General features: G+C 40.1%; 2 protein-coding genes across 2 annotated transcripts in view; both read right to left on the bottom strand.

Annotated features, from left to right (window-relative positions):
- Positions 1-1,775: 1,775 nt before the first annotated feature.
- On the bottom strand, positions 1,776-25,724 carry IL7R (interleukin 7 receptor). Its single transcript, XM_087715410.1, has 9 exons — positions 25,645-25,724; positions 19,694-19,818; positions 14,555-14,690; positions 12,513-12,670; positions 11,019-11,173; positions 8,438-8,612; positions 4,915-5,023; positions 4,733-4,808; positions 1,776-3,905 (listed from the first exon to the last, which is right to left on the bottom strand). Exons 2-9 carry the CDS (start codon positions 19,791-19,793, stop codon positions 3,405-3,407), a joined length of 1,410 nt encoding a protein of 469 aa, XP_087571536.1. The 5' UTR covers positions 19,794-19,818; positions 25,645-25,724; the 3' UTR covers positions 1,776-3,404.
- Positions 25,641-26,202, bottom strand: part of SPEF2 (sperm flagellar and cilia associated 2) — a 124,601-nt gene continuing 124,039 nt past the window's right edge. The window contains exon 37 of the mRNA XM_087715404.1: positions 25,641-26,202. Within this exon, the coding sequence (XP_087571530.1) occupies positions 26,179-26,202 (24 nt within the window). The 3' untranslated portion in view covers positions 25,641-26,178.

Raw genomic sequence — 26,202 nt, 5'->3', positions numbered from 1 at the left:
GCGGATGCTGCAGTGTTCATAAGTATGAGAACCAGTCATAAGTCATTTGTTTTCGAGTCATTCAGGGATGAAATGCTACCGGTTCGGACCAGTCTACCCGAACCAGTAGTAAAAAAAAGCTACCAGTTCGGGCAAACCGTTTTTTTCCGACGATCAGCTGTGACACATGATTTATATTAGCTAGAAAGCAGGATTTCCTGCTTTCTAGCTAATCTAAATTGCGTGGCACAGCGGATTCCTCCCCCATCGCTATTTGATTATCTTTTCAGGCGCGCTTGGTAGCAGGCTCCGCCCGGACATCATCACATCCGTTTTTGACCCTCTGTGCATGTGTGGAAGGTCCTGTGCATGCGCAGAGGTGGTACGTGTGAGTAAAGCTAGCACGTGCATGCTCACATTGCTACCGAACTGGTAGCAGAGGTAAGTGGATTTCACCCCTGGAGTCATTGCAACTTCATATGGCCACTGAACAAATGATTGCAAGTTGAAGATTACGAGTGTGCAAAATATGAGTAAGGGGATCCTTATTCTACATTTTTTCTTTATTCAAAGTTTTGTAACTAGTTAGGACAAGAAGGGAAGGGTAGATTTTAATTATTGGTTACACCTTAGTCCACAATTTTGTTATCAATAAATATTTGGCTGCAATGATTTACTGCCTTCTGCTTAGGCAAGACCGATGGAAGAAAGCTGTAGGTATTATTCATAAATAATGCTCATGGGCTAAAATTAAATCCATTGGCTAATGTTGACCGTTTATTAATGACTTTATTTATTTAAATAAAGCATCCAAATTCAAAGACATTTGTTATATTTATACAAACATTATTATTCCATCAACATAAAAAAAAATTAATCATATGAAACCCCTCCTTATAAAAATGAAACATAGCAGCGAATAACATGGTAAGTTAAAGGCAAGATTATACATCTATTGAAAGAATATAGAACACATAATGATACAATTTTTAAAATTGCTTTAGCATCCCTTGAATATTTCTCAGAGAAAGCTAAATCAAAAGCAGCAGTGATATATAGTAGAATTCAAGTCTTATCTGGTATTACAGTTATAGATATTAATGCGAGGGTACCCAACCCCCCCCCCGATCTGTGGACCGGGCCTGGGCTGGGCTTGCCAGAAACCAGGCTGCGCAAACAAGCAAAGCTCCATCCGCGGGATGCAAGCAGCACATGAAACCATGCCCCCCTCAGTCCGTGGGAAAACCTCTCACCACAGAACCAGTCCCTGGTCCCTAAAAGGTTGGTAGGGGGGGCACTGTATTAATGAACTGATCACTATAGCTAGTGATATAGACATATTGGTGGAATATTTTTGATGACATTATTAGTAAAGATAAAAAATAAGATAAAACTACACATAACATACAATTTATATTATTCATATCCACAAGGCACTGTGTGGACCAAGACATGGAGTGGCCTTAAGGAGGAAAGTTCTCCAATTAAGACAGGAGAAATCTACCAATCCTAATCACAACATAGAACTTCTTGGAAAATATTGGGGAGCAGCAAAGAGGATGGACTACACTATTGTCCCTTTTCTGAGTGTGCAGAGCTTCTTCCTAGTTACTCTGGAAAAAAGGATGCTGAATTGCTGGACTTTGTTACAATGCAACAGGATTTGTTTTTCATTACATGGGCAGGAATTGTTGTGGCTTGCCAGCAGCCAGCAAAGCTGGCAGCAGATTCGGACAATGAGGAGTTTGGGGAGGAACATGGGCCAGTCCTGGAGTCTGGGAAGGCTCTGAGGAGGGCTCTGGGTCAGAGGCACAGAGACAGGGCCAGAGCCGTATGCCAGTTATCAGCTGCCTTCAGAATCAGACATCAATGAGGCAGACAACCAGCTGGAGCTTGTTCCCAGTGTGTGCATGCGCAGAGTTACCGGACGAAAGGAACAGCTAAAGAACAGGGGTCCTCTTGGGAGTAAGACCACAGGTGGACAATGAATGGCCCCTCCCAGAGGAAATAAAAGAGGAGCAAAAGGGGAGTGGAGTTTGCAGGAGACAATTAGTTTGCTTAATCGTTTCATGAGTCTCCAAGACTCCTTGCCAAGTTTTGCAGATATCGCCCTGTCAGCTCTCCAAGCCAGATAAGATCTGTGACTGTAAATCCTCCCTTGAAAGACTTTGCTGGATGTGAATGAGCAGAATTCACGGTAAATTAATAAAAGAGTTTTTTGTCAGGACAAGGAGTTTGCTTCATGCTCTTGGGAAGCTTCGGTCAGAATAAGAATCACAAGATAGATCCACAAGATCAAGTGCTCCAGCATTGCCTGATCACTACTGAATCATAATAAGGAAGATGTGGAGATTCTCCAATATCCATACCATCATAATTCCAAGCCAGTCATTCATTCCTGGGTTTTTAAACCCACATAAAAATGGCAGCAGATAAGAACATTAATTCCTAAGGATTTTATTCTGAATCTTAACTGACTTCATAAAATAATGTCTGCGGAGATATTCAGTCATTCAGAGTTGTCTCTTTTTCAAAAGCAACTGGACTTTGTTTTTGCTTGAAGATGTTTCATTTCCCATCAAGAAGCTTCTTCAACTGTGTTCTGAAGAAGCCTTTTAGATGAGAAATGAAACATCTTCAAGGAAAAACAAAGAAAGCCCAGTTGCCTTTTGAAAAAGCACCTTAATGCTAAAATTGTGATACACGATGTTAAGCATTTCCCTGGATTTCATGACATAGAGATAAATTTATATAACATGGGCATAATAATAGGCAGGTAGCTCTCATTTAGCAACTGCAGTTAGACTGGCAGTTCAGTCATTAAGCGAGGTGGTCGCTAAGAAAACATGCGACCGTGTTTAGGATCTTACTTCAACTTTACTTTCTTTACAGACCTGTGAAGGTCATATGTGTGAGGATTGATCATAAAGTTACATTCTCATCACTGTCGTAACTGCAAATAATCCCTAAACGAGGCAGTCGGTAAACAAAAACCACCTTTATGATTCAATGAATGTATTTTGGCTTTAGTCCAGAGTTTTTTATTTTCTCAATGTCATGGAAGCCTTTCTAAACAGAATTAAACTTGGAAATCAACAGTTTCTGCTCTTTGGGAATTTTCTAAGTTTAATTCTGTTTAGAAAGGGTTAAGGACTTCTGAGTGGCTTTTAAATGCTCTGAAGCCATTTTGAGTGAGGGAATAAATACAGCTGCAATGGAAAGCCATGTATGAAGAAAACTCTTGCTTTTTTTTTTTTGACTGCAAGAGAATTTCATTTTAAAGGAAAACTTTTTACAGTCTTTTTTTTAATCTGCAAATCGATGCTGAAAATCAGCATTGGAAGAAGGAAAAGTAACAGAAGTTATAACCCTGTGTTACACCTAGAAATGCCCCTTGGGAATGGTATGCTTTTAATGTATTAATTTCATAATTTCCCCTTGTTTTCAAAAAAGCTTGCCATTGTGATGTAGGTTTCTTCTTTATTTAATACCCTGGTCTTCCCATTGGAATAAGTGTGGTCACAAGAGCCTGCTTTTAATTCAGGGGGGAAAATGTGGTCCATTGGGAGAATGGAATATTTACACAGATCCTGGCTATTCCAGCCATGTTGGTCAGCCATTCTGCCCTCATTGTATAGATTGATGCTGAGGACCGAATGATCACCAGAGGTGTCCTCACTTCCACTGTAGAGCGTGGCCTTCTCCTCTGTTGACAACATTCCTTCATATGCCAGAGGGAGCTTCAACCATCCATGATGAATATGGTTCAAGTTACTTTTTGGTTCCACCAAATCCTCAGTCTCTGCCTCCGGGCTACACGATGGGGGCTGAAGGTGGGCAGCTTCTGATTTAGCCTGAATGCTCTCCACCTTATGGATGTCAGCATATCCCAAACTCTCAGCGTTAAAGAAACTGGTGTTGGAGGTCTATGCAGATAAGAGGAGATTTATCAGGGAATTAGATTCCCCTCGCATATATGTGCTAGTCATTCCTGACTCTAGGGGGCGGTGCTCATCTCCGTTTCAAAGCCGAAGAGTCAGCACTGTCCAAAGATGTCTCTGTGGTCATGTGGCCAGCATTACTAAATGCCAAAGCCACACAGAACGCTGTTACCGTCCCTCCAAGGGTGGCTCCTATTTTTTCTACTTGCATTTTTAACGTGCTTTCGAACTGCTAGGTTGGCAGAAGCTGGGACAAGTAATGGGAGCTCACTCTGTTATGCAGCGCTAGTGATTCTAACCACCGAACTGCCGACCTTTCCGACCGACAAGCTCAGAGTCTTAGCCACTCAGCCACTGAGCCAGCATCCCTATCAGGGAATCAGTTCAATGTATTTCCAAAGTTGTAAAGCAAAGACATTAATTCATTAAAAGAAATGTACAGGTAGACCTCGACTTAACAACCACAATGGACCCCATTATTTCCTGCTGATAAGTGAGACAAGCATCCAAATTTTGATCACGTGACCATGGGGATGCTTGGCCGCTGGTTCCTATTTATGACGGTTCTGGTGTCCTTGGATCATGTGATCCACTTTTGCAACCATCTGACAATGCAGATTCACTTAACCGACATTGAATTTTTTTTCAGTGATGTTGTAACTTCCAATGGTCATTAAATGAACTGTGATAAATATATCTCGCTTAGCAACAGACGCCTGGGACTCAGTGGTGTTCGTAAGTTGAGGACTACCTGTATTTCTTTTACGTTGAAGGCCTGCAGGGCTACTGTTTCCTGAAGTAAAAGTACTAACCTTTCTTAGTTTGTTGCAGAATTTATCCAGAGTTTTTTGATGGTTAGGGATGGTGGGCCAAACAATGGCTTTGATCCTGAAGAAGATTAAAAACAGTGTTAATTAGGAACAATCTTTCAGTAACCTTTGTGAATGAGTCTTATATGAATTAGAATTGTGAGGTTTTTTTTAAAAAAAATTACCTGTTTTTCCAAAATATTGGGACCAGAAGAATTACAATAAAAAGGACGAAGAAGCTTGCAATGGATACAGTTATCAGGACAACTTTGTCCAAGGAATGGAATCTTAGCTCTAAAAATAGATACAGTAACAGAGTTTTCATTGGGAATCAAAGCATGACATTACAGATAATATCCATTTTATATGAGACATCCATTTGACTAACCTCCAGGAACCTATGTCCTGCCAGGACATAGCCGAGGTGGCGCAGTGGTTAAATGCACCACTGCAGGCTACTTCAACTGACTGCAGTTCTGCAGTTCGGCTGTTCAAATCTCACCGGCTCAGGGTTGACTCAGCCTTCCATCCTTCCGAGGTGGGTAAAATGAGAACCCGGATTGTTGTTGGGGGCAATATGCTGACTCTGTAAACCGCTTAGAGAGGGCTGAAAGCCCTATGAAGCAGTATATAAGACTAACTGCTATTGCTATTGCTATTGCCAGAACAGCTCTCTGATGCTGGGTATCTTCTATCTTCTATTCCAGGGAGGTCTCCAACCTTGGCAATTTTAAGGCTTGTGGACTTCAACTTCCAGAATTCCTCAGCCAGTTTTGCTTTGCTGGCTAAGGAATTCTAGAAGTTGAAGTCCACAAGTCTTAAAGTTGCCAAGGTTGGAGACCCCTGTTCTATTCTGTGCCTTAGCCTAGCTTCTGCCTAGCTTGGGTTTGATATATGGTCACACCAGATTGAAGATATTTACACATTAGTTATGACTCCAGGTTTCATTGTAACAATGCAAAATCTTATATTTGTCCCCCATCTGACATTGCTCACCCATAATCCAACAAATCCAAGCAAGAAAGATTGGAAGTATATCAATGATGGTATTCAGCAGGTTCTGACCAGTTCTGGAGAACCGGTAGCGGAATCTTTGAGTAGTTCAGAGAACTGGTAAATACCACCTCTGACTGGCCCCACCTTCTATCTATTCTCTGCCTCCCAAGTCCCAGCTGATCGGGAGGGAATGGGGATTTTGCAGTAATCTTCCCCTGAAGTAGAATGGGAATGGAGATTTTACAGTATCCTTCCCCTGCCACGCCCACCAAGCCACGCCCACAGAACTGGTAGTAAGCAATTTTGAATTGCACCACTGAAGTATATGCTTAAGGAAAAAACCATCCAAAGACAATTCTTGCAGTCTTCTACAGTAAATACTTAAAAGACATTCTATAGAAGAGGAACAAAGTTTTGTCCTTCGCTATTATAGAAGGGAAGACCAAGTCAACCATACAGTAAATTTAAATTAAACACTGCATGAAAATTCTTGACTGAGTAATTCAGCAACAGAATGAGTTGAGTTGGTGACTTTGTTTCCACCAAAGTTCCTGCAGCAGAAGCTGGGAATGTCCAAGCTCCAATCCTTCTGATTATCAAGGACTCTTGGATTTCATGGTCTCATGATGTTCTTCTGGTTTTGTGGCGGTACCTCTGGCCCCTGATTCTTGTTTGCTTTTCTTCCAATTCGCCTAGAACAGTGGTTCCCAAACTTGGCAACTTTAAGACTTGTGGACTTCAACTCCCAGAATTCTCCAGAGCAGAGCTGGCTGGAGAATTCTGGGAGTTGAAGTCCACAAGTCTTAAAGTTGCCAAGTTTGGGAACCACTGGCCTAGAATTAAATGTCCTGCTTCTAACCAACCTCTCCTACTTCTTTATATGTACTGAAAACAGATGCTAAACTGTCAACATGCCGGTAGTACAATTACTCTATTACGGTACTCATTCCTCCATGCACTCTACTTTTACCAAACAGATACAGGGAGGAGGGATCTGGAAATGAGGCAAGGTGGTTTTCCTGCCAAAATATTTTTCCCACAGCTATTTGCATCTTTGAAACGTACTTGAAGAAAGAAATGTTAATCATTTAACATCATATCTGATAGGAAGGGCCTGGAGTTTGGTCATGATATATCAGCTATTGCCAATTATTAACTGGTATCGATAGTAATTATAACTATGGCATGCTATATTCAGAAAGCTTTGTTGATGTATAATTTTTTTGACCCTAATCAAAGTACAGGTAGTCCTCAACTTACGACCACAATTGAGCCAAAATTTATGTTGTTAAGTGAGAAATGTGTTAAGAGAGTTTTGCCCCATTTTTACAACTTCTCTTGCCACATTTGTTAAGTGAATCACTGCAGTTGTTAAGTTAGTCACACGGTTGTTACGTGAATCTGGCTTCCCCATTGACTTTGCTCATCAGAAGATCACAAAAGGCGATCCCATGACCTTGGGACATTGCAACCATCATAAACATAAGTCAGTTGCCCAGTGTCCGAATTTTGATCACATGACCATGGGGAGGCTGCAACGGTCATAAGTGGGGGAAATGATCATAAGTCACTTTTTTCAGTACCGTTGTAACTTCAAACAGTCACTAAGTGAACTGTTGTAAGTCGAGGTTTACCTGTATTTTTTTTTCTTCCACTCAATTGCATCTGATTCTCAGAGACTGTCTGGAGAAGTTCCTGGTATTTTTATGGCTAGCTGATGAAAGCTAAATAGCTTGAAATAGATCTATACTAGTCTCCCTTTATTTATTTATCAGCACAAATATAACACAAATATAACAAAGGCAACAGTAAAAATATTGGGTTTCTGTCGTGATGGACTCTTGTGAGGAGCCGATTGACAGATAATGGAAGCAGTTAGCTTCCTCCCATAATTGGGGCATACCAAGGGTTGTGACACTAAATACATACATACATACATACATACATACATACATACATACATACATACATACATACATACATACAGTTATGGGAGGAAGCATATTTGGGCATACCAGGTGCTTTGACATAACACTTAATCATTCCCTTGGCTCAGCTGATAAGGGAAGAGAGCTTGTGGCTTAGAGGTTAATATAACTGCCTAATATGTAAAAACAGTCCAGGTTCGAATCCCAGTAATGGTATGGCTAGCTGATTAGAGTTAAATAGCTTGAAATAGATCTATACTAGTCTCCCTTCATTTATCAGCAAAAATGCAACACAAATATACATATAAGATCTCTTCCCCTTTTAATCATAGGAGGTTGTTAGCAGGCCTATGTCCAAAGATGAAACAGTGAGATCAATCGAGTCTAGTTCTTTATTTGTTTACACAGAATCTAGGCTAAAACTAAACTTCTAACCTAATAGATATAGCCTGGGGGATTTGAGGATGTGGCTACCCTGAACCTTTTCCTCCGTTCCTCAGGACTGTTCAGGACTGTTCAGTCTCTTGTTTTGGGCCTCTCTCTTTCCCCTCTTTGGGAAGCAGTGATGCCCCCCACCCACCCACTATTCCTTCTCCAGCTGCACCTTCCATTGCAGATGTTGGGCTCAGAGGGACAAAGTCACCCCGTGAGTTGCACGAACAAATAGGAACTTAAGGCTGAGCTTCGTTGTCACGGTACAAAAATGTTCACCACTGTGCCAGGCTATAAACATTTCTGATATTCTTGATTTCCAATAAGAATTAAATTAAAAATCTGGACTCACTTATTCCGCTTGATGTTCTGGCTGAAGTGGTGAAATTTTGGGATGAACTCCAGTCACTCCAGTAGCCTCCGAAATAATCTCCATTGGGCCTTGACCGAACCTTCATCTCATACATTACATTTGGCTCAAATAACTGCCCCAGAAGTTTTAATCTAACAAAATCAGATTCGGTGGTCTAAGACAGGAATAAATTTGGGGAATTTTGTTTTTAGTAAAAACAAAAATACTCAGCTCCCTGTAACGACATTCATTCGTTTCTACGTAGTGAAATCCTTTTTCCCTGAACGTGTTCTTCAAATTCGGCTGGGAATATGACAACATCCCATTCTGACATCCGAAATACGGTGGATTATTTTGCATCAAGAAAATATACCAAATAGTTCATGGAAAATGATCTGATTGGTGCATGATCAGAAAATGATCAGAATGTTTGGCTGCATTCATATACCACAAATGAAGACGCATGGAAGTCACTTCTTCATTTTATTCCATTCATTAGTCTGCTCTCCAGCAAAATGTTGAAGCCCAGTGGCAGAATTCATTTAAAAGATGGTTCCATTCATTTAAAAGATGGTTCTGTCTCTGGCTCATTTGGACAATGCTGGGAAGAATATCTAACTGAAATTCTGAAGAGCCAAGAAAAGTCAATATAGTTTGCTTGTTTGTTTGTTTGTTTATTGAGAATTCATATGGCCGCCCACTCATTCTCAGTGACTCAGAGAGCTAATACATGTAGTCCTTGTGTTACAATTGTAATTGAGCCCAGAATTAGGGGCTTAATGATGGACATATTGGGGGCAATATGTAGTCCTTGTGTTACAATTGTAATTGAGCCCAGAATTAGGGGCTTAATGATGGACACTGCATTGATCAAAATTCGGGTGTTTGCCAACTGGTTCATATTGATGATGGATTGCAGTGTCCCGGGATTGTGTGATCACCTTTTGCAACCTTCTGACAAGCAGAGTCAATGGGAAATCCTGCTTCACTTAGCAACCTTGTTACTAAAAACTACAGTGATTCACTTAGCAACTATGGCAAGAAAGGTCTCAAAATGGGGCAAAAACTCACTTAATGAATGCCTTATTTAATTTTGGGCTCAATTATAGTCCTAAGTCAGGGAGTATCTGTACAAACTTTTGTGAAATGCATCTAGGACTGGGACATTCACACTCTGTAGTCATAATAGTCCAAGCCGAGAGAGAGCCGAGGTGGCGCAGTGGTTAAATGCAGCACTGCAGGCTACTTCAGCTGATTGCAGTTCTGCAGTTCAGCTGTTCAAATCTCACCGGCTCAGGGTTGACTCAGCCTTCCATCCTTCCGAGGTGGGTAAAATGAGGACCCGGATTGTTGTTGGGGGCAATATGCTGACTCTGTAAACCGCTTAGAGAGGGCTGAAAGCCCTATGAAGCGGTATATAAGTCTAACTGCTATTGCTACTATTGCTAACTAAAGTCTTGGATTCAAAGCAGAAGGAAACGTATTAGCAGAAATAAATCTGGATCTGCATTAGTTACCCTAATACCAAATCCTGCTAGAGGCAGAATTTAAACTAAGCAGATGCTAAATTGGAAAGTTTGGGTCAAATCAAAAGTGTTGACCAAACAACGTTGGTAAACCTGAATTACAAATCTGTTTTGTTGTAATTAAGCTTGGTTTGCATTAGAGACTAACAGAAACAATTTTTGAGGGCAAAACATTCCCTCAGAAAATAGAATGTTTCTTGTTAAGTTCTACATGTTCCCAACCAGTTAATTGTTTTCATCATGAACTACTAGGGGTGACGTTGGATAAAGCAGCAGGGGGTGATTTCTAACATTAACAAGGAATAATATCTTTGAAGATTGCTATTCGCAAGTGGTAACATTCAAATCAAATCAAATCAGGTTTATTACAATCTATGACAGGAGACCAGAACAAATAAAAAACACTCAAGGAATATCCAGTTAAAAATTCTAGAATAAAAGACAGATAAAATTTATATTAAAATCCCAATTTGGCACCCAATCTGTCAGTTATGCATGGCCTAATTATATTATAATATCAATCCTTAAACTGCGAGGCCCGTTGTCCTTAAATACTAAAATGCAAAAGAGTAGTTAAAGAAAAGGATTTGCTATATTACTGTAGTTATGTAAAATAAATATGGTGTTATAGATATAGATCACATGTTTCTGACAAATCCCCAGTGCTGCTACACAGAATCTAGCCACCTGCGTTGTAATCACAGTCTGTTCATCCTTAAGCAGCCACTGGAGATAAGCAGTGTCAGATAGACCAGGATTATTGGGAGGATGTTTTTTTTAAAACTATCTCGATTGAAAGAGCATCATTCAAACATTGATTTTCATTGCCTTTTGAATATAAAAACCTAGTCTAGCCTATACTCCACGTTAGAAGTTAAAAACAGCTATTGGCTTTTTATTCACTCTAAACTTTTTAAATTCAGGCACAGACTAAAGAAAAATTAACCCAGCCTCCGAGAACATAGTTTGCATGGCAATGTACAACGAACAACCCTTGCTTGCAGGCATGCAATTGAAATCAAGTAGAAAATGCAAAACTACTCATTCTTACTCACAGTCCAGTCTGTATTTTCTTGTCGGTAGGCTAACTGGTGTATTAATTTGTCTTTAAGGAATGAGTTTGCCATATGTGGCGTTGAGAATTGAACAAGATACTCATGTGCTTGTTCCTGGTAGGTGATATTCAGACCATAAGGTGCTTCAGGTTTAACTGCAAAGGACAAAGTAAAGATAAACAACATATACACACACAAAATCACATGCCACATGCACAATTCTTAAACTTCTGTTGTTTAAAGCAAATTGTGAACTCAAATTCAAATGAGTCCATGTAGTATTACCAGTAGTCTAGAAGATTACCAAGGCCTAGAAGACTAGATGACCTCCAAGGTCTCTTCTAGCTATATTCTCATCAATTGATAGTCCTTGACTAAGAGCCATTCATTTAATGACTATTTGAAGTTACGATACTGGGAAAAAGTGACTTATGACTGATCACTTATGCCCATTGCAACATCCTCACAGCCATGTGATCAAAATTCAGGCACTTGGCAACTGGTAGGTATTTACAATAGTGGTGCTATCCCGGGGTCATGTGACTGTTATTTGTTACCTTTTCAGGGGGCTTCTGACAAGCAAAGTAAATGCAGGAAACCAAAATTGCTTATAGACCATGTGATTCACTTAGCAATCACAGTGATTCACTCAACAACCATGGTAAGACAAGTGATAAATTCACGCATGACTCATTTCAAACAGCCTTGCTTAGGCATGGACATTCTTGTCTCAATTGGATCATAAATCGAGTACCTGTCCATAAATGTGGATGACTTATATGAGCATGGGTAGTTAATATTTTGACCTCTCCTCCTTTATTCAAACTTCATCATCTCTAGACTCAGAATCCAGCTAAAACCAACAATTATTAAAAGAAGTTATTTCTACCGCATACTAGAATGTCTGTTTTCATGCTTGTACGCTACAAAATATTAAAGGTAGTGATAGGAACATGACTCCGGAAAGTCTGATTAAACAAGGAAGCTTCCTTCTGAGTAGTTATGAATACAATAATGTGTTAAATTAATCACACTTATTTTTTGGCATGGAATCAACACTTAATGTTAATTCACTGGCTAATATACATATCTAAATAGCTAAGAAAATGATGCATTATACTTATTTTTCCTCTGTGACTCACAACCTCAGTAACTTTAAGATCTGAGAACTTCAATTCCCAGATTCTTCAGTCAGCATACAATTCTGGGAGATGAAGTCTACACAGTGTAAAGTTGCTCAGGTTGAACAAAATTAATCCAGAGGACAATTGCTTTGAGCTATGTACAATCTTCTACTTTCCACAGTTTCGATCAACACCATAACCTTCTTCTGGCAGTACAGATCCCATCTCCCCCCCCCCCCCACACTCCCAAATTTGGAAATGGAAGAACATAATTGGACTCTGCCTTGATATAACTAAACTTCATGTCACTCCAGTTTTGAGCAGGTTAAAAAATGAATGCAAACGGACCCCACACTATACATTTGCTTACCCCAATGAACAGCTTTCAATTTCTGGCAATTTTTGCAAGGATTGGTCAAAGTTATTGTCAAGCAAATGTCCAAAGAACCAATCAGATCAGTGCTGTATATAGAACAATTGGCGACAAGGGGATTTTTCATGAAGCAGGACCGGGGTTGAGTCCCATACCTGTGACAAAATATGGGGTAGCAATGAAATTTTGGAAAACCTGTCTATCTAAACTGGTTCTGGAACAAATCGAAAAATAGGATAACATAGACCTTCAGAGAGCTTAGTCATTTCATTAGAACTGTAGTTTGAAAGCTGCTATAGAGTCTCACGGTTAGGAAACTGTAGTCATTGCAAGCTTCAGAGGAAGCATTGTGATTGTTTTGGTCATGTAATTGTGATTGTTTTGGTCATGTAATTGTGATTGTTTTGGTCATGTAATTGTGATTGTTTTGGTCATGTAATTGTGATTGTTTTGGTCATGTAATTGACAGACCATGTGAGAACTTTGAACAGGAAATTACTTTTATAGTTCCGCAGACAAGTGCAAAAAAATGTTACTGAGTTAATTTATGTTTACAGAACAATACACAATCTTAAGCTACCCCAATACAACAGCTATCCTTCACTTTTCCTGATTCACTGTATTCCAAACCAGCTGGACATTAAGTACTCTTGATGGCAAAGATTATTTTAATGTTTTCTAATTTCCCCAGTTGTCTTGTGACCAAATATTATATCTGATGAAGCCTCGCTTTCCAAATTTCAGTATTGTCATGTGTTCTATAAATGAAGTTGTTAGATAGGGTGAATGGATGAGACAGGACTCAGGCTTCAGGGACAACAAACAGCCCTTTATTCGACAACTAGGTACAAATCCAGCGCTGGCTAGCCCTGTTATAGGGAGCTGTCAGACGGCTCAGCCAATTGGCTTTGAGTATTTTCCCACCGGAATGGAGGACCTTGGTGGAGCCTATTGCTCCAGTCTCAATATGGAACAGAAGTCATGTGATATATCTGTAGTTAAAATAGAAATGCTTGAGTTCTGTTGTTTATATATGCCCTACTCCAAAAGAACAATTGGTTAATAAGAGTATTGCTGGGCTAGGATTATTAGCATTAATACATCTCTTCTGTCTTATTTTTAACATTCATTCATTTTTATGCAAAGCCCCTTTTCCTTTACAAAACTTTATAGTCCTGGAATGCCAGGGAAAATCATGTGGTTAATCAGCTAATTAAGTTAAAAGCAAGGACCAAGTTAATAACCAGCGACATTACGCTATATAAAACTTGTACGTTTCTCAGTAACTTTAACATCTTTTGCTATAAAATCTCAAAATCTACCCTTTTTGTTTCTAGCACAAGGCGAAAAAAGTTGCAGATATAGTATGATCTGAGGATTTATGTTCTAAGACAGGAGTTCTTAAACTGCAACCAAAGACCCCTTAGGAATTTGTGGATAGATTTCAGGAGGGCCATGAATTTAGATGTAAAAAAATATTACAACTTTATTTTCACTAACCTCTAACTGAAATTTAGCTTTTTATTCAGTAATGAATTGCAGGCAACCGGTTAATTTATCAATTCTAGATTCCAAAAACATTCAGAAAAATTATTATACATTGAAAAATCAAAACCAGAATACATTGGTTTATGCGCACTGTTTTCCCCAAACACATGTAACTGATCATAGTCAACATAGCATAGCATTTCAAAAGTGCTTTTGTGTTTAAAAATTCATTCAAGGCATTCTAGAAGAGCTCTCAAATTCATTGTTTCACCTCCATGAAAAATTTTCTGTACCTATGTATTTTCTTTTATGCATTTAAATACAATTTTCTGAGAAGTAATCTGTAGGTTTTACTAGACTCTAAAGACAGATTAAGTTAAGATTAGTTAAGCATTCAACCACAGGCCAAATAAGTATCCCCAACCAATTTTTCTGAAGCTCCAGAACCTCCCAAAATTGCACCCCCCCAAATTCTGCAGCCATTTTTTTTCATTGTATTAATCCTCTACCACCCAAGTAATGATGTTTGAATACATTAGAAAAGTTCTTACACAGAAAAATGGGCGTTTGCCTCATTCAGGTTCATCTCTGTCCCAGTAGCCTCACAAATTAAGAAATTGGTTAGCAGTCCTAGCATTTGAAGGAAACACTTAAAGCTGTTTTCTTGCTCATCGTCTGCGCAAGTACCTAAGGAGAAAGAATCACAAAATAAATTCCTCAAATTTCAGATTTAAAGCACTTTATAAGGAGTCTTATCAAAAAAAAGTAGACCACACAGTTTCATTCCTGAAAACAAAACTGAATTCTTTCCTTCCATTTCTTCCTCTGTGGGAAGTTATCATCCAGCCCTCTCCCAGAAAAATGAAATATCCTAGGAAATATTGAAAAGGCAGAATATTTCTCTGGATGTGAAAAGAAAGAAACATGCTTTAAAAGACAGAATAGTTGCCTGTAGCTTCCTGCCCGTCCCCACTTTGTCAATAGGCCATTGAGAAGGCCAGGCTAGCCCACTTTACATAATAAAGACTTCTCCACTGCAGCTGCAGGGGGAAGGGATATTACTCAACTCTCCACATGGCATCTGAGAACTCATCTATACCTGGATTCAAAACACAGCCTAGAGAGTAGCCCCCTGCATGGCACCATGGGAGTCTGACAACCAATCAGAATACATTTCTTACACAGGAACAGGAAATAGAGAGGTGGGACTAAACAGGGTATAAAAAGCCTAGCAAGCCCCTCCTTCAGCCCTTCTCTCTTCTTCTCCACCAACATTGAAGCATGTGATCACCTTTTCTGTTCAGGGCTCAAGCCATGTGGCCCTGTCCAACAATAAACCATCTTTCCAAACAGCCTCCATGTCTCCAGTGTCTTTTTCTCCACTTGGAACCGAACCCAGAAGGACATTTCTTTCAACACCTCTATTTAATTATTATAATGTGGTGAGAACTGCCTGAGAGAAGGATCCAGGAACAGAAAATCTGTAGGTTTCGGCTGCATCCAGCTTTAAATGAAGCGTAATTCCCCGTCACAACAGTTGTTTCAGCTTCCAACCCAGTTCAAAATGTTCTTTTATCTTCTTTTGGACATTATGTGACTTACCACCAAGTTCCTAAGAATGTCTCCTCTGATATTGATGTGAGGAAGTAAAAAAAAAGTCCAAATGATAGATCTTTCTTGAAGGGATACAGAAAACAAGAGAGTGTGTGTGTATGTGTGTGTGTGTGTGTTTGCACATTGCATTTGAAATAGCTGGTTTTCAAGAAACCAGCTATTCCTTCTTTTTGTTGTTTTTTCAGTATCTTATTAAAAAAACTCCTTGCTTTTCTTGTAAGCTTTGTCTGTTGAACTGACTTTATGTTAAATAATTCACTAGCAAGTAAGTTTTCTTTTCTCACTGTATTGGATGCAGATTTAACAGATTAACAGAGTTGGAATGGACCTTATGGGTCAACTAGTCCAACCCCCCCACCCCCACCCCCCTGCTGAAGTAGGAGACCCTGCACCATTTCTGACATATGACAGTCCAATCTTTTCTTGAAAGTCTCAAGTAATGAAGCGCCCACAACTTCTAAAGGCAAGCTGTTCCATTGGTTGATTGTTCTAACTGTCAGAAAGTTCCTCCTTATTTCTAGGTTGAATCACTCTTTGTTCAGTTTCCATCCATTATTCCTTGTCTGGCCTTCAGGTGCTTTGGAAAATAGCTTAACCCGCTCCTCTCTGTAGCAGCCCCTCAAATATTGGAATACTGCTATCATGTCTCCCCTGGTCCTTCTCTTCATTAGACTAGCCATGCCCAGTCCCTATAACCGTTCTTCATATGTTTTAGTCTCCAGTCCCCTAATCATCCTGGTTGCTCTTCTCTGCACTTTTTCTAGACTCTCAACAGCAATTGCTCCCTGATTAATCAGGTATTTAAAGAAAACTGTCAACACATTTTTCTCTAGATCAAAGAACTTAAGACTACCAAGAAAACTTTTGAGCAATTCATCTTTTCTTATGACTCATGGTAATTGCCCTTCTTATGTCATCTGCATATTCCCTAGAATGCTTGCACAGCACTAACATAAAACTTTTCAGCTGTAGGTTATAGAGGTCATCATGCAATGTGAAAATGTAAAGGGTAATGTAGGAAATAGTTTGCATACACTATATGAAGTATAGTTTGCATACACTATATGTATGCAAATACACTTACAATATATGTATACAATATGCACACACTCACACACATATAAAATACACTGTAAGTATGCAAATACACTATATGAAGAATAGCTTGCATACACTATATGAAGCAGATTTTGTGGGAATTTCTCAACAACAAATGGGGATTTTCATCAAACTTTGTTCAATTAATTTTTCACTCACAACTTGATGTATATGCTAAAATAATTTTGGAAATCTACAAGGACTAAATTATAATAGCAATTTTTTTCCTTACAGTAAGTATATAAATCCATATTGAAAATAATGAGAGCAGAGAGTAACTTTAATCCTTTTCTGTGATGCCACTTGTGATGCCAACAGATTCTCATTTTAAAACCCAGTGCAAATTTGCAATATCACTTGGAAAATGGAAGAATTCTATTTCTCCTGTGAATGGTACTTTCTCAGTCTGCTCGGTCCACTATGAGCTTACCTTAACATAAATATCAGCAATGCCTGCTCTTTTGGTACATGTCTGATGTATTGTTTATCCCACAGATGATTGGGATAAACAGATGACATCATCTAACTAAAAGTGCCTCTTACTAGCAATAAAGAACCTGGTTTCTTTCTGGATATTTTGCTCCTGTAAACCCACAGAGCAACCCATGCCACCAAACTTTCCATGAGAAATGCATCCATATTCTATCCAAGACATTTGTGTGTATAAACCAGGTAGATGGATACATAAAACTCCCTGCCATGACTAAGAAATAGCCTATTTTAAAAGTGTTTCTAAGTCTGAGGTTCAGTGCATTAAGAAAACCAACCATTATAACAAGGGTTAAAGCAATCCATAACAACAGTAGAAAAATATAGCAATAGCAATAGCAATAGCAGTTAGACTTATATACTGCTTCATAGGGCTTTCAGCCCTCTCTAAGCGGTTTACAGAGTCAGCATATCGCCCCCAACAACAATCTGGGTCCTCATTTTACCCACCTCGGAAGGATGGAAGGCTGAGTCAACCCTGAACCGGTGAGATTTGAACAGCCGAACTGCAGAACTACAGTCAGCTGAAGTAGCCTGCAGTGCTGCATTTAACCACTGCGCCACTTCGGCTCTTCTTGCAGGATGGGGATGGAAGGGAAAAGGGCACCCAATGGTAACATTCTCTTAGAACAGGGATCATACTCTAGCTATCCCACACTTCTGAGACCCTGGAGTTCTGAAGATACATTCAGCTAAGCTACACAAGGCTTTAAAGATGACAACCAGTACCTTAAATCACACCTGGAAGTCCAATGGCAAGCAGCTCAATTCTCACCTATTTCGTCCTAGTGTTACATGGGCAAAAGAGAGGGTGGATAGCTTACTCAACTGCTGCATTGTGGAGCAGCTGTAGCATCCATGTAGATACATCCTAGTAAAGAGCCTGGGATGTGACCCAGACATAAATGATCATGTACAAGGCAGTCATAATTAGTACATGAGATGAACTTGTGTAACGGTCCTCTTGGCCACAGCTGTCAGATCCTGTTTAAACAGGAGCCATGAGTACAAACAAAACTCAGATTATCAGTTCCAGATGAGGGGGTGTAATGCCATCCAGCAGCCTATGTACCCAAAACTGCTTGAACTTGCTGTGATTAAGCCTTATTCCTCCCAATCCAAAACCTAGCAGGCTCCAGGCATGGTACTTGGACAGCACATGGCCTATTCAGCCTGGGGAAATGTCCAAATGTATATCATTAGTATTGTTGATGAAATCTGACCCATGTCAATGGATGAAGCCACCCCCCTTTCGTGTGGATATTAAATAGGAGAGTACAGAGAATTAAGTTGAAAGTTCACCCCACAACAGAGGCCTTAGAACTTAGAACTCCCATATCTCCACTAGCACCTGTCCCACATGGGGAGGGGAAAGCCACTATAAAATAGTGCTTCTTATTACCAATACCCAGAAACAATTGAGGATCAATTTCACAAATAACTTCAGCTTGGCTTCTGTTCTTATTACTTTGTTAACTGCCAAGGAGGTGAAGGAGGAAGCAGGAGAGGAGGAGAAAGAGGAAGGGTTTTAAAAACGTTTTTCATTTTTTGTTTTATGAATTCAGTTTACTGCTTTCAGCTTAAAGAACTGGGCATTCTGTCTAATTACTATGTAATTTGCTAAATATAACCCTGTATAGGGGATATTTTTTAGAAAAGGGAACACATTTCTCTAGATTTCAACTTGTCTTTATATAAAACCCAGTTGTCTGAAATTAATCAAGAATCCTGTATGCAAAAAGATTTCTTGTGCCCGCACATCTCATTAATTGAGTATGAAGTTATACAGTTATAAACATTTGGTGAGTCTCCCCAGTGCAGGGAGATACATAAGTTTTGCATTTTTCAAAGTAGGTTTCTCATCCTAGCCCAAGAAAAATAAACTTTATAAAGCACCCAGGTTAAATGCCCATCCCTATTTAAAAACAAAATGCTTGTGGCTTTCTCTATCCATTGTCCCTGACCATCTTAATAAGATTATTAAGGGTCTGAAAGAATATGTCACACAACTGAATACTGAAAATTTCTGGTTCTTGCTGTGTACTAGAATTTAGGTTTGATTTAGCAGCATTTTTCAACAGGTGACTTGAACCGGTTTAAGAATGCTCATTTATAAAATAACAATAATAAAATCTAAACTTACCTTACTTTTTGTTGGCAAAATCCAGGATAACAAGCACCGGTTTTATACTCTGAAAGAAAAACTAGCTCTGTGCTATAATATTTCTAATAAATGTTGGTTGAGGGTTAGAACACCAGTGCCTGTATCTGATAATTGTGCAGCTGTTTGTTTTATCTATACACACTCCTTGTAAACTAAACTAAAAAATAAAAGTATACAATAAATTAGTACATCAAGGTGGCAGGATATTTGTCTTTCAAAATACCTAATGACAACAAGATTCAAGATTCTTTGCATTACATATTTGGAAAGTTTCACTTTCCTTGTTTGGAATGTTTGTGAGATGGGAAAAGTTGGAGTGACTTACCATATCCTATAGGTGTTTCGGACCCAGATCCACTTTCTGAAGAAGTAAAAGGAAGGAAGATAAAAAAGTAGGTGTACGCAATCAGGTTTGGCGTTGCCATCTTCTCAAGTTCACATTCTTTCTACCTTGCAGGAAGAGGAGAGAAACTAAATCTGAGAAAGATCAGCTTGCATTGTGACTTTATAACTCCTTCTAGAGTGCACTCATCAATAAAGTAACCACAGGCAACGGGAAGTAAAAACATACAGGAAAGCAGGCAGGGGTGAAACAGGAAATCTCCCCCCAAAACTGCTTGTGGAGGAGTGAACTAAGATCAAAGGATACTACTATGGTCTGTATAGTCTTAAGTACTATGAAAAGTGCTTGTTCACCTAATTCAACTTCTCTTGATTGAAGTTTCCCATCTTGAACCTCTCATTGAGATAGAACTAAGGTTTACAACTATCACTTAGGCAAATCTATTAACTTTTTTCCCCATCCTCTCTCTTTCTCTCCCTCCCTCCCTCCCTCTCTCTTTCCTCCCCCTCCCTCTTATTTAATTTTGACGTTTTTCTATCTCATCCATGAAGAAAGTGGCAAAGTTTGGTTACAAACTCCCTCCTATGGTTGTTAAATATCAGCAATGTTTAGGGGGGAAAAGACCCATTTCATCCAAAGTCTATATCAAGTCTCCAACTAACAAACTCAAGCAAATCAGAACTTGAGACTTGGCTCCTTCTCAAAGATCTTCTTTAATGAGTACATCATATCAGCACAGCTTCAATGGAAAACCAAATCTAAATCTTTCCCGCGGTTTCAGTTTAATTAAACTAGGAAATAACCCCATCCCCAAGTATCACAAGTCACATTGGCCAATTGGGTTAGTTGGCGGGCTCTTCAGGCACTCCTTCCCCAACCTTATCTATTACCAATAGAGATGACCTTGGTTCTCAGGAGAAAGCTCTTTGTTGTGTCTAGCAATGCACTCCAACCTCCTCCCCATGCTTTCCCCTCTCTGTGGCAACTGAGGAACAGAAAAATGGCTGCAGCCAGGTTCAGTTCAAAGTCGACAGTCTAGTTAAGTAAGCAAACATTTGGACCCAGTAGATTCATACAAATCCCTCACTTTTGAAAGTTTTGGTCTTTTCCCCCCTAATGGTTTGTTTGTTTTTAAATCTCAGGTTCTTTCCATCAATCTTGAACATGCATTTGCAAATGTTTGCTATGTTTTTTTAGAGTTAAGGAAGGAGCAGCTTCTACCATATCAACTCACATATGGGACAGGCAGCCCAGAAGTAGAATGTATGTAGGGCTCAGGGGTGGGTTTCAACCGGTTCGCGGCGGTCCCTGCGAACCGGTTGGTCGGTGAACCCGGAAGTAAGTAACTTCCGGGAACAGCGAAGGGCCCACCCGTCCACCCGCACTCCTTACCCGGTTTTGACGAGTTCCACGCATGCGCAGGACACATACAGCGCCTGCGCGATCCTCCAGGAGCAGCTGGAGCATCGCACAGACGCTAGTACGCATGCGTGCACTGCACGCGTGCACGAGGACGCCGCCGGCCCCGTTCCAACTGAACCGGTTGGAACGGGGTGAGAAACTCACCCCTGGTAGGGCTCATGAAAAAAGGAGTGGCCCAATTCTCTTTCTCTCTGCATTGGTTTAGTTGGCAACTTGAAGGAAAGTTTGTTGTATTCAAGTCAAGTAATACAGCTGTTCTTATGTTCAAATCAATGGGAGATTATCTCTCCTTCCCTAAAAGTGGGAAGGTCAAAAATAATTTCAGATCTAGTGCCCACTGTATCTCTAATGTCCTTTAGTGCATTCGGCTCAGTGGTGCAGTTCAGCTGGTTCTACCCGGTTCGGGCGAATCGGTAGCAGTGGCAACGGAAGGCTCTGCCTGGATGCCATCACACCCTGTTTTTTACGCTCTGCGCATATGCAGAAGGTCCTGTGCATGTGTGGAGATGGCACATGTGGCAGAGGTGGGTTGTTTCCGGTTTGGCGCAGATCAGCCAAACCAGTAGTAGCGGTGGTGGAAGACTCCGCCCATCTGCCCGTACGCTTCTGTGCATGCACCCCCTCCCAAACCGGTAGTAAAAAATTGGCAACCCACCACTGACGCGCGCTCACATTTGCAAACCGGTAGCGAAGGTAAGTTGATTTCAACCCTGATTCAGCTGAACACTTGGACAACACATTCACGATCGTTTTTATTGGAAAGCATTAGGAAATCTCTATGGAGATTCTCAATCATCCAGGTCACGGTTGCACCAAAGATGCCTTTCCAAAAGGCAACAGGACTTTCTTGGCTTTTTCCTTGAAAACATTTCACTTCTCCTCCAAGAAGTGGAAGTGAAGAAGCTAAACATTGCTACCAGCTTAGCTTATCATCTGTATACTAGAACTTTGTAAGGAAAGCTTAAAACACCGAAATGATGGCTTTTTTTCTCCTTCTTCAGGCTGTTTTGTAATCTTTCCTGCCAGTCAAATCATGACAGGTCTTGAGGGCAATCAAATAAGGGGCAGGGTTTCAGAGAGAAAACAGTTTCTCACTGAAATTTTTAAAATCCTTTTTTATCTAGGTTTTTTGGGGTTAACTTTTAATGTTTTAAATTTGAAAGCTTACTGTTTTTAATATTTTAATTTTTTTTGCTGTTTTATATTGTTGTTTTACTATGCCATAAACCTCCCAGGGTCACTTGACAATAGAACGGGAGATTTAACAATAGATTTAATAAAGAAATAAATGATCACTTCTTTCCAACATTTTACAGGGAATCCTTGACCTATGACCATAATTGGGATAAGAATTTCTGTGGTTAAGTAAAGTGGTTGTTAAGTGAGTTGTGTCAATTTTACAGACTTTTTTTGCCATAGTTGTTAAGCAGATCGTTACCGTTGTTAAAGGACTCACATGGGCAGGGAGCAAATCCAGCTTTCCTCATTGACTTTGCTTGTTGGAAGCCGGCTAGAAGATTCCATATGGTAATCACATGATTCTGGGACACTGCCATCATCATAAAGACATGCCGAGATGGTGCAGTGGTTAGAGAGCCGAGGTGGCGCAGTGGTTAAATGCAGCACTGCAGGCTACTTCAGCTGACTGCAATTCTGCAGTTCGGCTGTTCAAATCTCACCGGCTCAGGGTTGACTCAGCCTTCCATCCTTCTGAGGTAGGTAAAATGAGGACCTGGATTGTTGGGGGCAATATGCTGACTCTGTAAACTGCTTAGAGAGGGCTGAAAGCCCTATGAAGCAGTATATAAGTCTAACTGCTATTGCTATGCCAGTTGTCAGGTGCCCAAATTATGATCACGTGATCCAGTGGTGGGATTCAGCCAGTGTAACAACCGGTTTGCTGAGCATGTGCGCAGTGTGTTTGAAAACTTACCTTCTACTGCAGTCCCGAAGAGTAAAACAGCTGAGGCCCGGCAATCCATTCTGCCACGCCTATCTGTTGAGCTTCAGAAAAGGGGATATAGATCAGTATAGTGCAGGGGTGGGCAGCCGGGCCCACTTGACCATCAGAGTGAACTGATTCGCTCTCAGCTGATGGTGAGAGCTACCGGTTTGCCTGAACCAATCCGAACCGGCTGAATCCTACCCCTGAAGTGATCATAGGAATGCTGCAATGGTTATAAGTGTAAGGGCCAGTTATAAGTAACCTTTTTTTCAGTGCTGTTGTAACTTTGAACAGCTGCTAATTGAACAGTGAGTTGAGGCTGAGGTAAAGTTGAGGCCTATCTATATTATTTCTGCTTGGCCAGAAATAAGTACATGGTGGTCTTTTTCCCAGGAGGAACGCGATCATAGATGGTCAGGGTAATAAAATATGTTCTTCTCACAGTCTTTCAGAGCTTTAGCTTCAAAGCGTAACAGTTGTTTTAGGAGCTTCACAAGCTTCATAAAGCTCAATGATAGCTTTAGAAACTTCATAATAAAGAAAGAAAAACTACGTGCAATATATAGCTTTATCCTCATATAAATACAGTAATATAACAATTTTAATAAGGGCAAAAAAAACCCTGCAGGATTTATTTACCCAATCTCTAATTCTCTTGCTACAGATTTGAGATTGCTTATGCAGCACATGTGGGCATGTGACACCCATTAACCTGTGGTTTGAAATACTGCTTACAATTACTTAATCCGAAGAACCACAGGGCTGGAAACGTTAGCTAAAACAAATCAGCGTATGGGGCCCACATTTTTCATCTGAACCAGATTTTTGTAGGTTTTTTTTTTCATGATCTGATCAGATGAAGTGCTAACTGCCAGTCCAAGTACGTCAATGTAGCTGATTATTTTAAATCACTGTCTCTGAATTTAGCTTATTTTTGTCTTTACGCTTCATTCTTTTCTCCTTTTCCCTTCAGCTATACATTCTCAATCCGTGCTCCTTTTCCATCACTCATTCAGAGAAGTCATGTCCACAGGAGTGTCTTCAAGGAAGAGGGTTGATCAACAAATTGAGAGAGCAGATGCAATCCAAACTCTAATCCAGGGGTTGGCAACCAGCGGCTCTGGAGCTGCATGTGGCTCTTTCATTCCTCTGCTGCAGCTCCCTGTCGTCAGTCAGCTCCACAATTGGTAGGGCTTCCGATTAGGACAGGTAGAGGAAAAAAGACACCACGCTAGGAGGAGACTCTATGGTGCGGGAACCAGACTTGGTCAGCAGAGGAAAAAGGACGCCGCGGTAGGAGGAGACTCTATGGTGGAGGAATGGATTTCCAGTCGGCTCCAGAATTGAACAGGGGGCTTCCGATTAGGACCTTTGTGGCTTTTTGAGTGTTTAAGGTTGCCGACTCCTGTCCTAATCCTTTCAATATGTGTATCATGCCACATATTTTAAAAAGATGCAGAAGTTTAATTGCGATGTCATAACAACTTTTTAAAACACATCCGCACTCCTCCCTGCTCCTGCCCATGGATGTTCAGGTTCATGAGGGTACTCGGAGCAAGGCAGGATAGATATACTTCCCTTCACCATACTCTTGTTTTAACTTCTCAAAATAGTGAGATTTATCCCATATGAGGCTCCTTAAAAGTTAGAGATCAAAAAAAGGATGGCATTAGCACCCACTTATTATAAAAAAAAAATGGAACTGATTGTTCTGCAAAGAGAAAGCAACTGTAACCTTGCCATTTTTACTACTCCATTGCTTTTGGGCCTGGCTGCAAACACTATGCTGCTGTCCAGATATTAATACAATCTAATTTGATATTCATTTTGGAGAGAAAGTTTGTAGCCTGGTAACCAGCACACCTTCTAGATTTAATTTTCAGATGCTAACAGTTGATGGGGAAGCACAAAGTCCATGTTGCTGTTCCTAACTCATGATCAACCTTTAAAGCAGGATTCAATCAGGAATATGACATCAGAAGTAAGTGGAAGCACAAGAAAACTCAGATTCGCTTCTAGTCTCTATGATGAACTGCTACTAATATGTAGGAACTACATATTTCTTTCTTAATTTTTTTCAGTCCTTAAGGATTTTATCTAGGTATATCCTAGGTCCCATTGACATAATGCATTGGCAGGAATTTTGCTTCGCCTTCCCACAAAAGTAGGTGTGTTAAGCCTCCCAAAGATTTAATGTATGTATTATAAGTCCAATGTTTTTTCTTATTACAAGAATTTTTTTTAAAAAAAAACCTACCCTCTCCAAAGACCATTTTCTGAGGATAAAATCTTGATGAAATTCAAAACGTGGCTGATACATGTCGGTAGGTCTTTGGCTGCAAAATGTCTGTTTTTGTGCAATGGCACCGTTCAGTTTATGCACACAATCATTAGATAATTGCACTGTAATAGTAGATTTAAACAAGGGCTAGAAAGGTGATCAGTAACACAGGGAGGAGCCTAAGGCATGGCACACTTGAGTAATTTTAACTCTGTACATAATGCCCTTATAAGAAAGGCATTTCACCTGGCATTGTGATATTGTGTGTTCCAAAATAAAACTTACTTGGTTGGGAAATGCCTTTATTGGAGTTGCTGCAGCAAGAAAATAAGCTTTGTAAAACCATACAGGTTGTGAAGAATGAAGATGGAAGGAAGCAGTATACAGTGGGACCTCGGGTTGCCAACAACTTAGACCACGAGCAATTTGGGTGCTGACCGAAAAACCTGCTAAATGTTGCATTCAGGTCACAAATACATCCTCGGGTGCTGAATAATCGCAGCCGCGGCGATTTTCCCTGCCATGGCGATTTTCCCTTCTGTGCCATTTTTTGTGTGCACACATGTGCAGTCAGTCTTGCTTCTGGTCACGAATAAATTGGGTGCTCCCTCAGAATAAAAGTGATCTGATTTTAAAGACCTGGGTGGTCTCACATGAAATTCTAATTGATTTGCCTTTAATAAGAGGAGAAAAGAGATGCATTTGTTAGATCGGCTCATACTTTTCACATCTTGATGGCGGTAAGATAGATGAAGAAGGATGTTGAGGTTTCAACGCTGATGAAGGGCTGTAATAGTTGTGGCTGTCTAGAAGTAGCTCTTAGTTGAAGGTGAAGTGGTTAGC

This window comes from Thamnophis sirtalis, unplaced genomic scaffold (assembly GCF_051295495.1).
Source record: "Thamnophis sirtalis isolate CommonGarterSnake01/CBP01778 unplaced genomic scaffold, rThaSir2_p1.2 scaffold_5, whole genome shotgun sequence".
Taxonomy (NCBI): domain Eukaryota; kingdom Metazoa; phylum Chordata; class Lepidosauria; order Squamata; family Natricidae; genus Thamnophis; species Thamnophis sirtalis.
The sequence above is the reverse complement of the archived record's forward strand: the minus strand, read 5'-3'. Positions and strand labels throughout refer to the sequence as shown.

Bases quoted from the DNA above. Each gene is read 5' to 3' on its own strand.
- IL7R (XM_087715410.1), bottom strand. From the start codon at position 19,793: ATGGCAACGCCAAACCTGATTGCGTACACCTACTTTTTTATCTTCCTT. The intron at 12,671-14,554 runs GTAAGAACTTTT...ATTTTGTCACAG, and splicing joins GCAAACGCCCATTTTTCTGT to GTATGGGACTCAACCCCGGT. The intron at 11,174-12,512 runs GTAAGCAAATGT...TGTCCTTTGCAG, and splicing joins ATTGAAAGCTGTTCATTGGG to TTAAACCTGAAGCACCTTAT.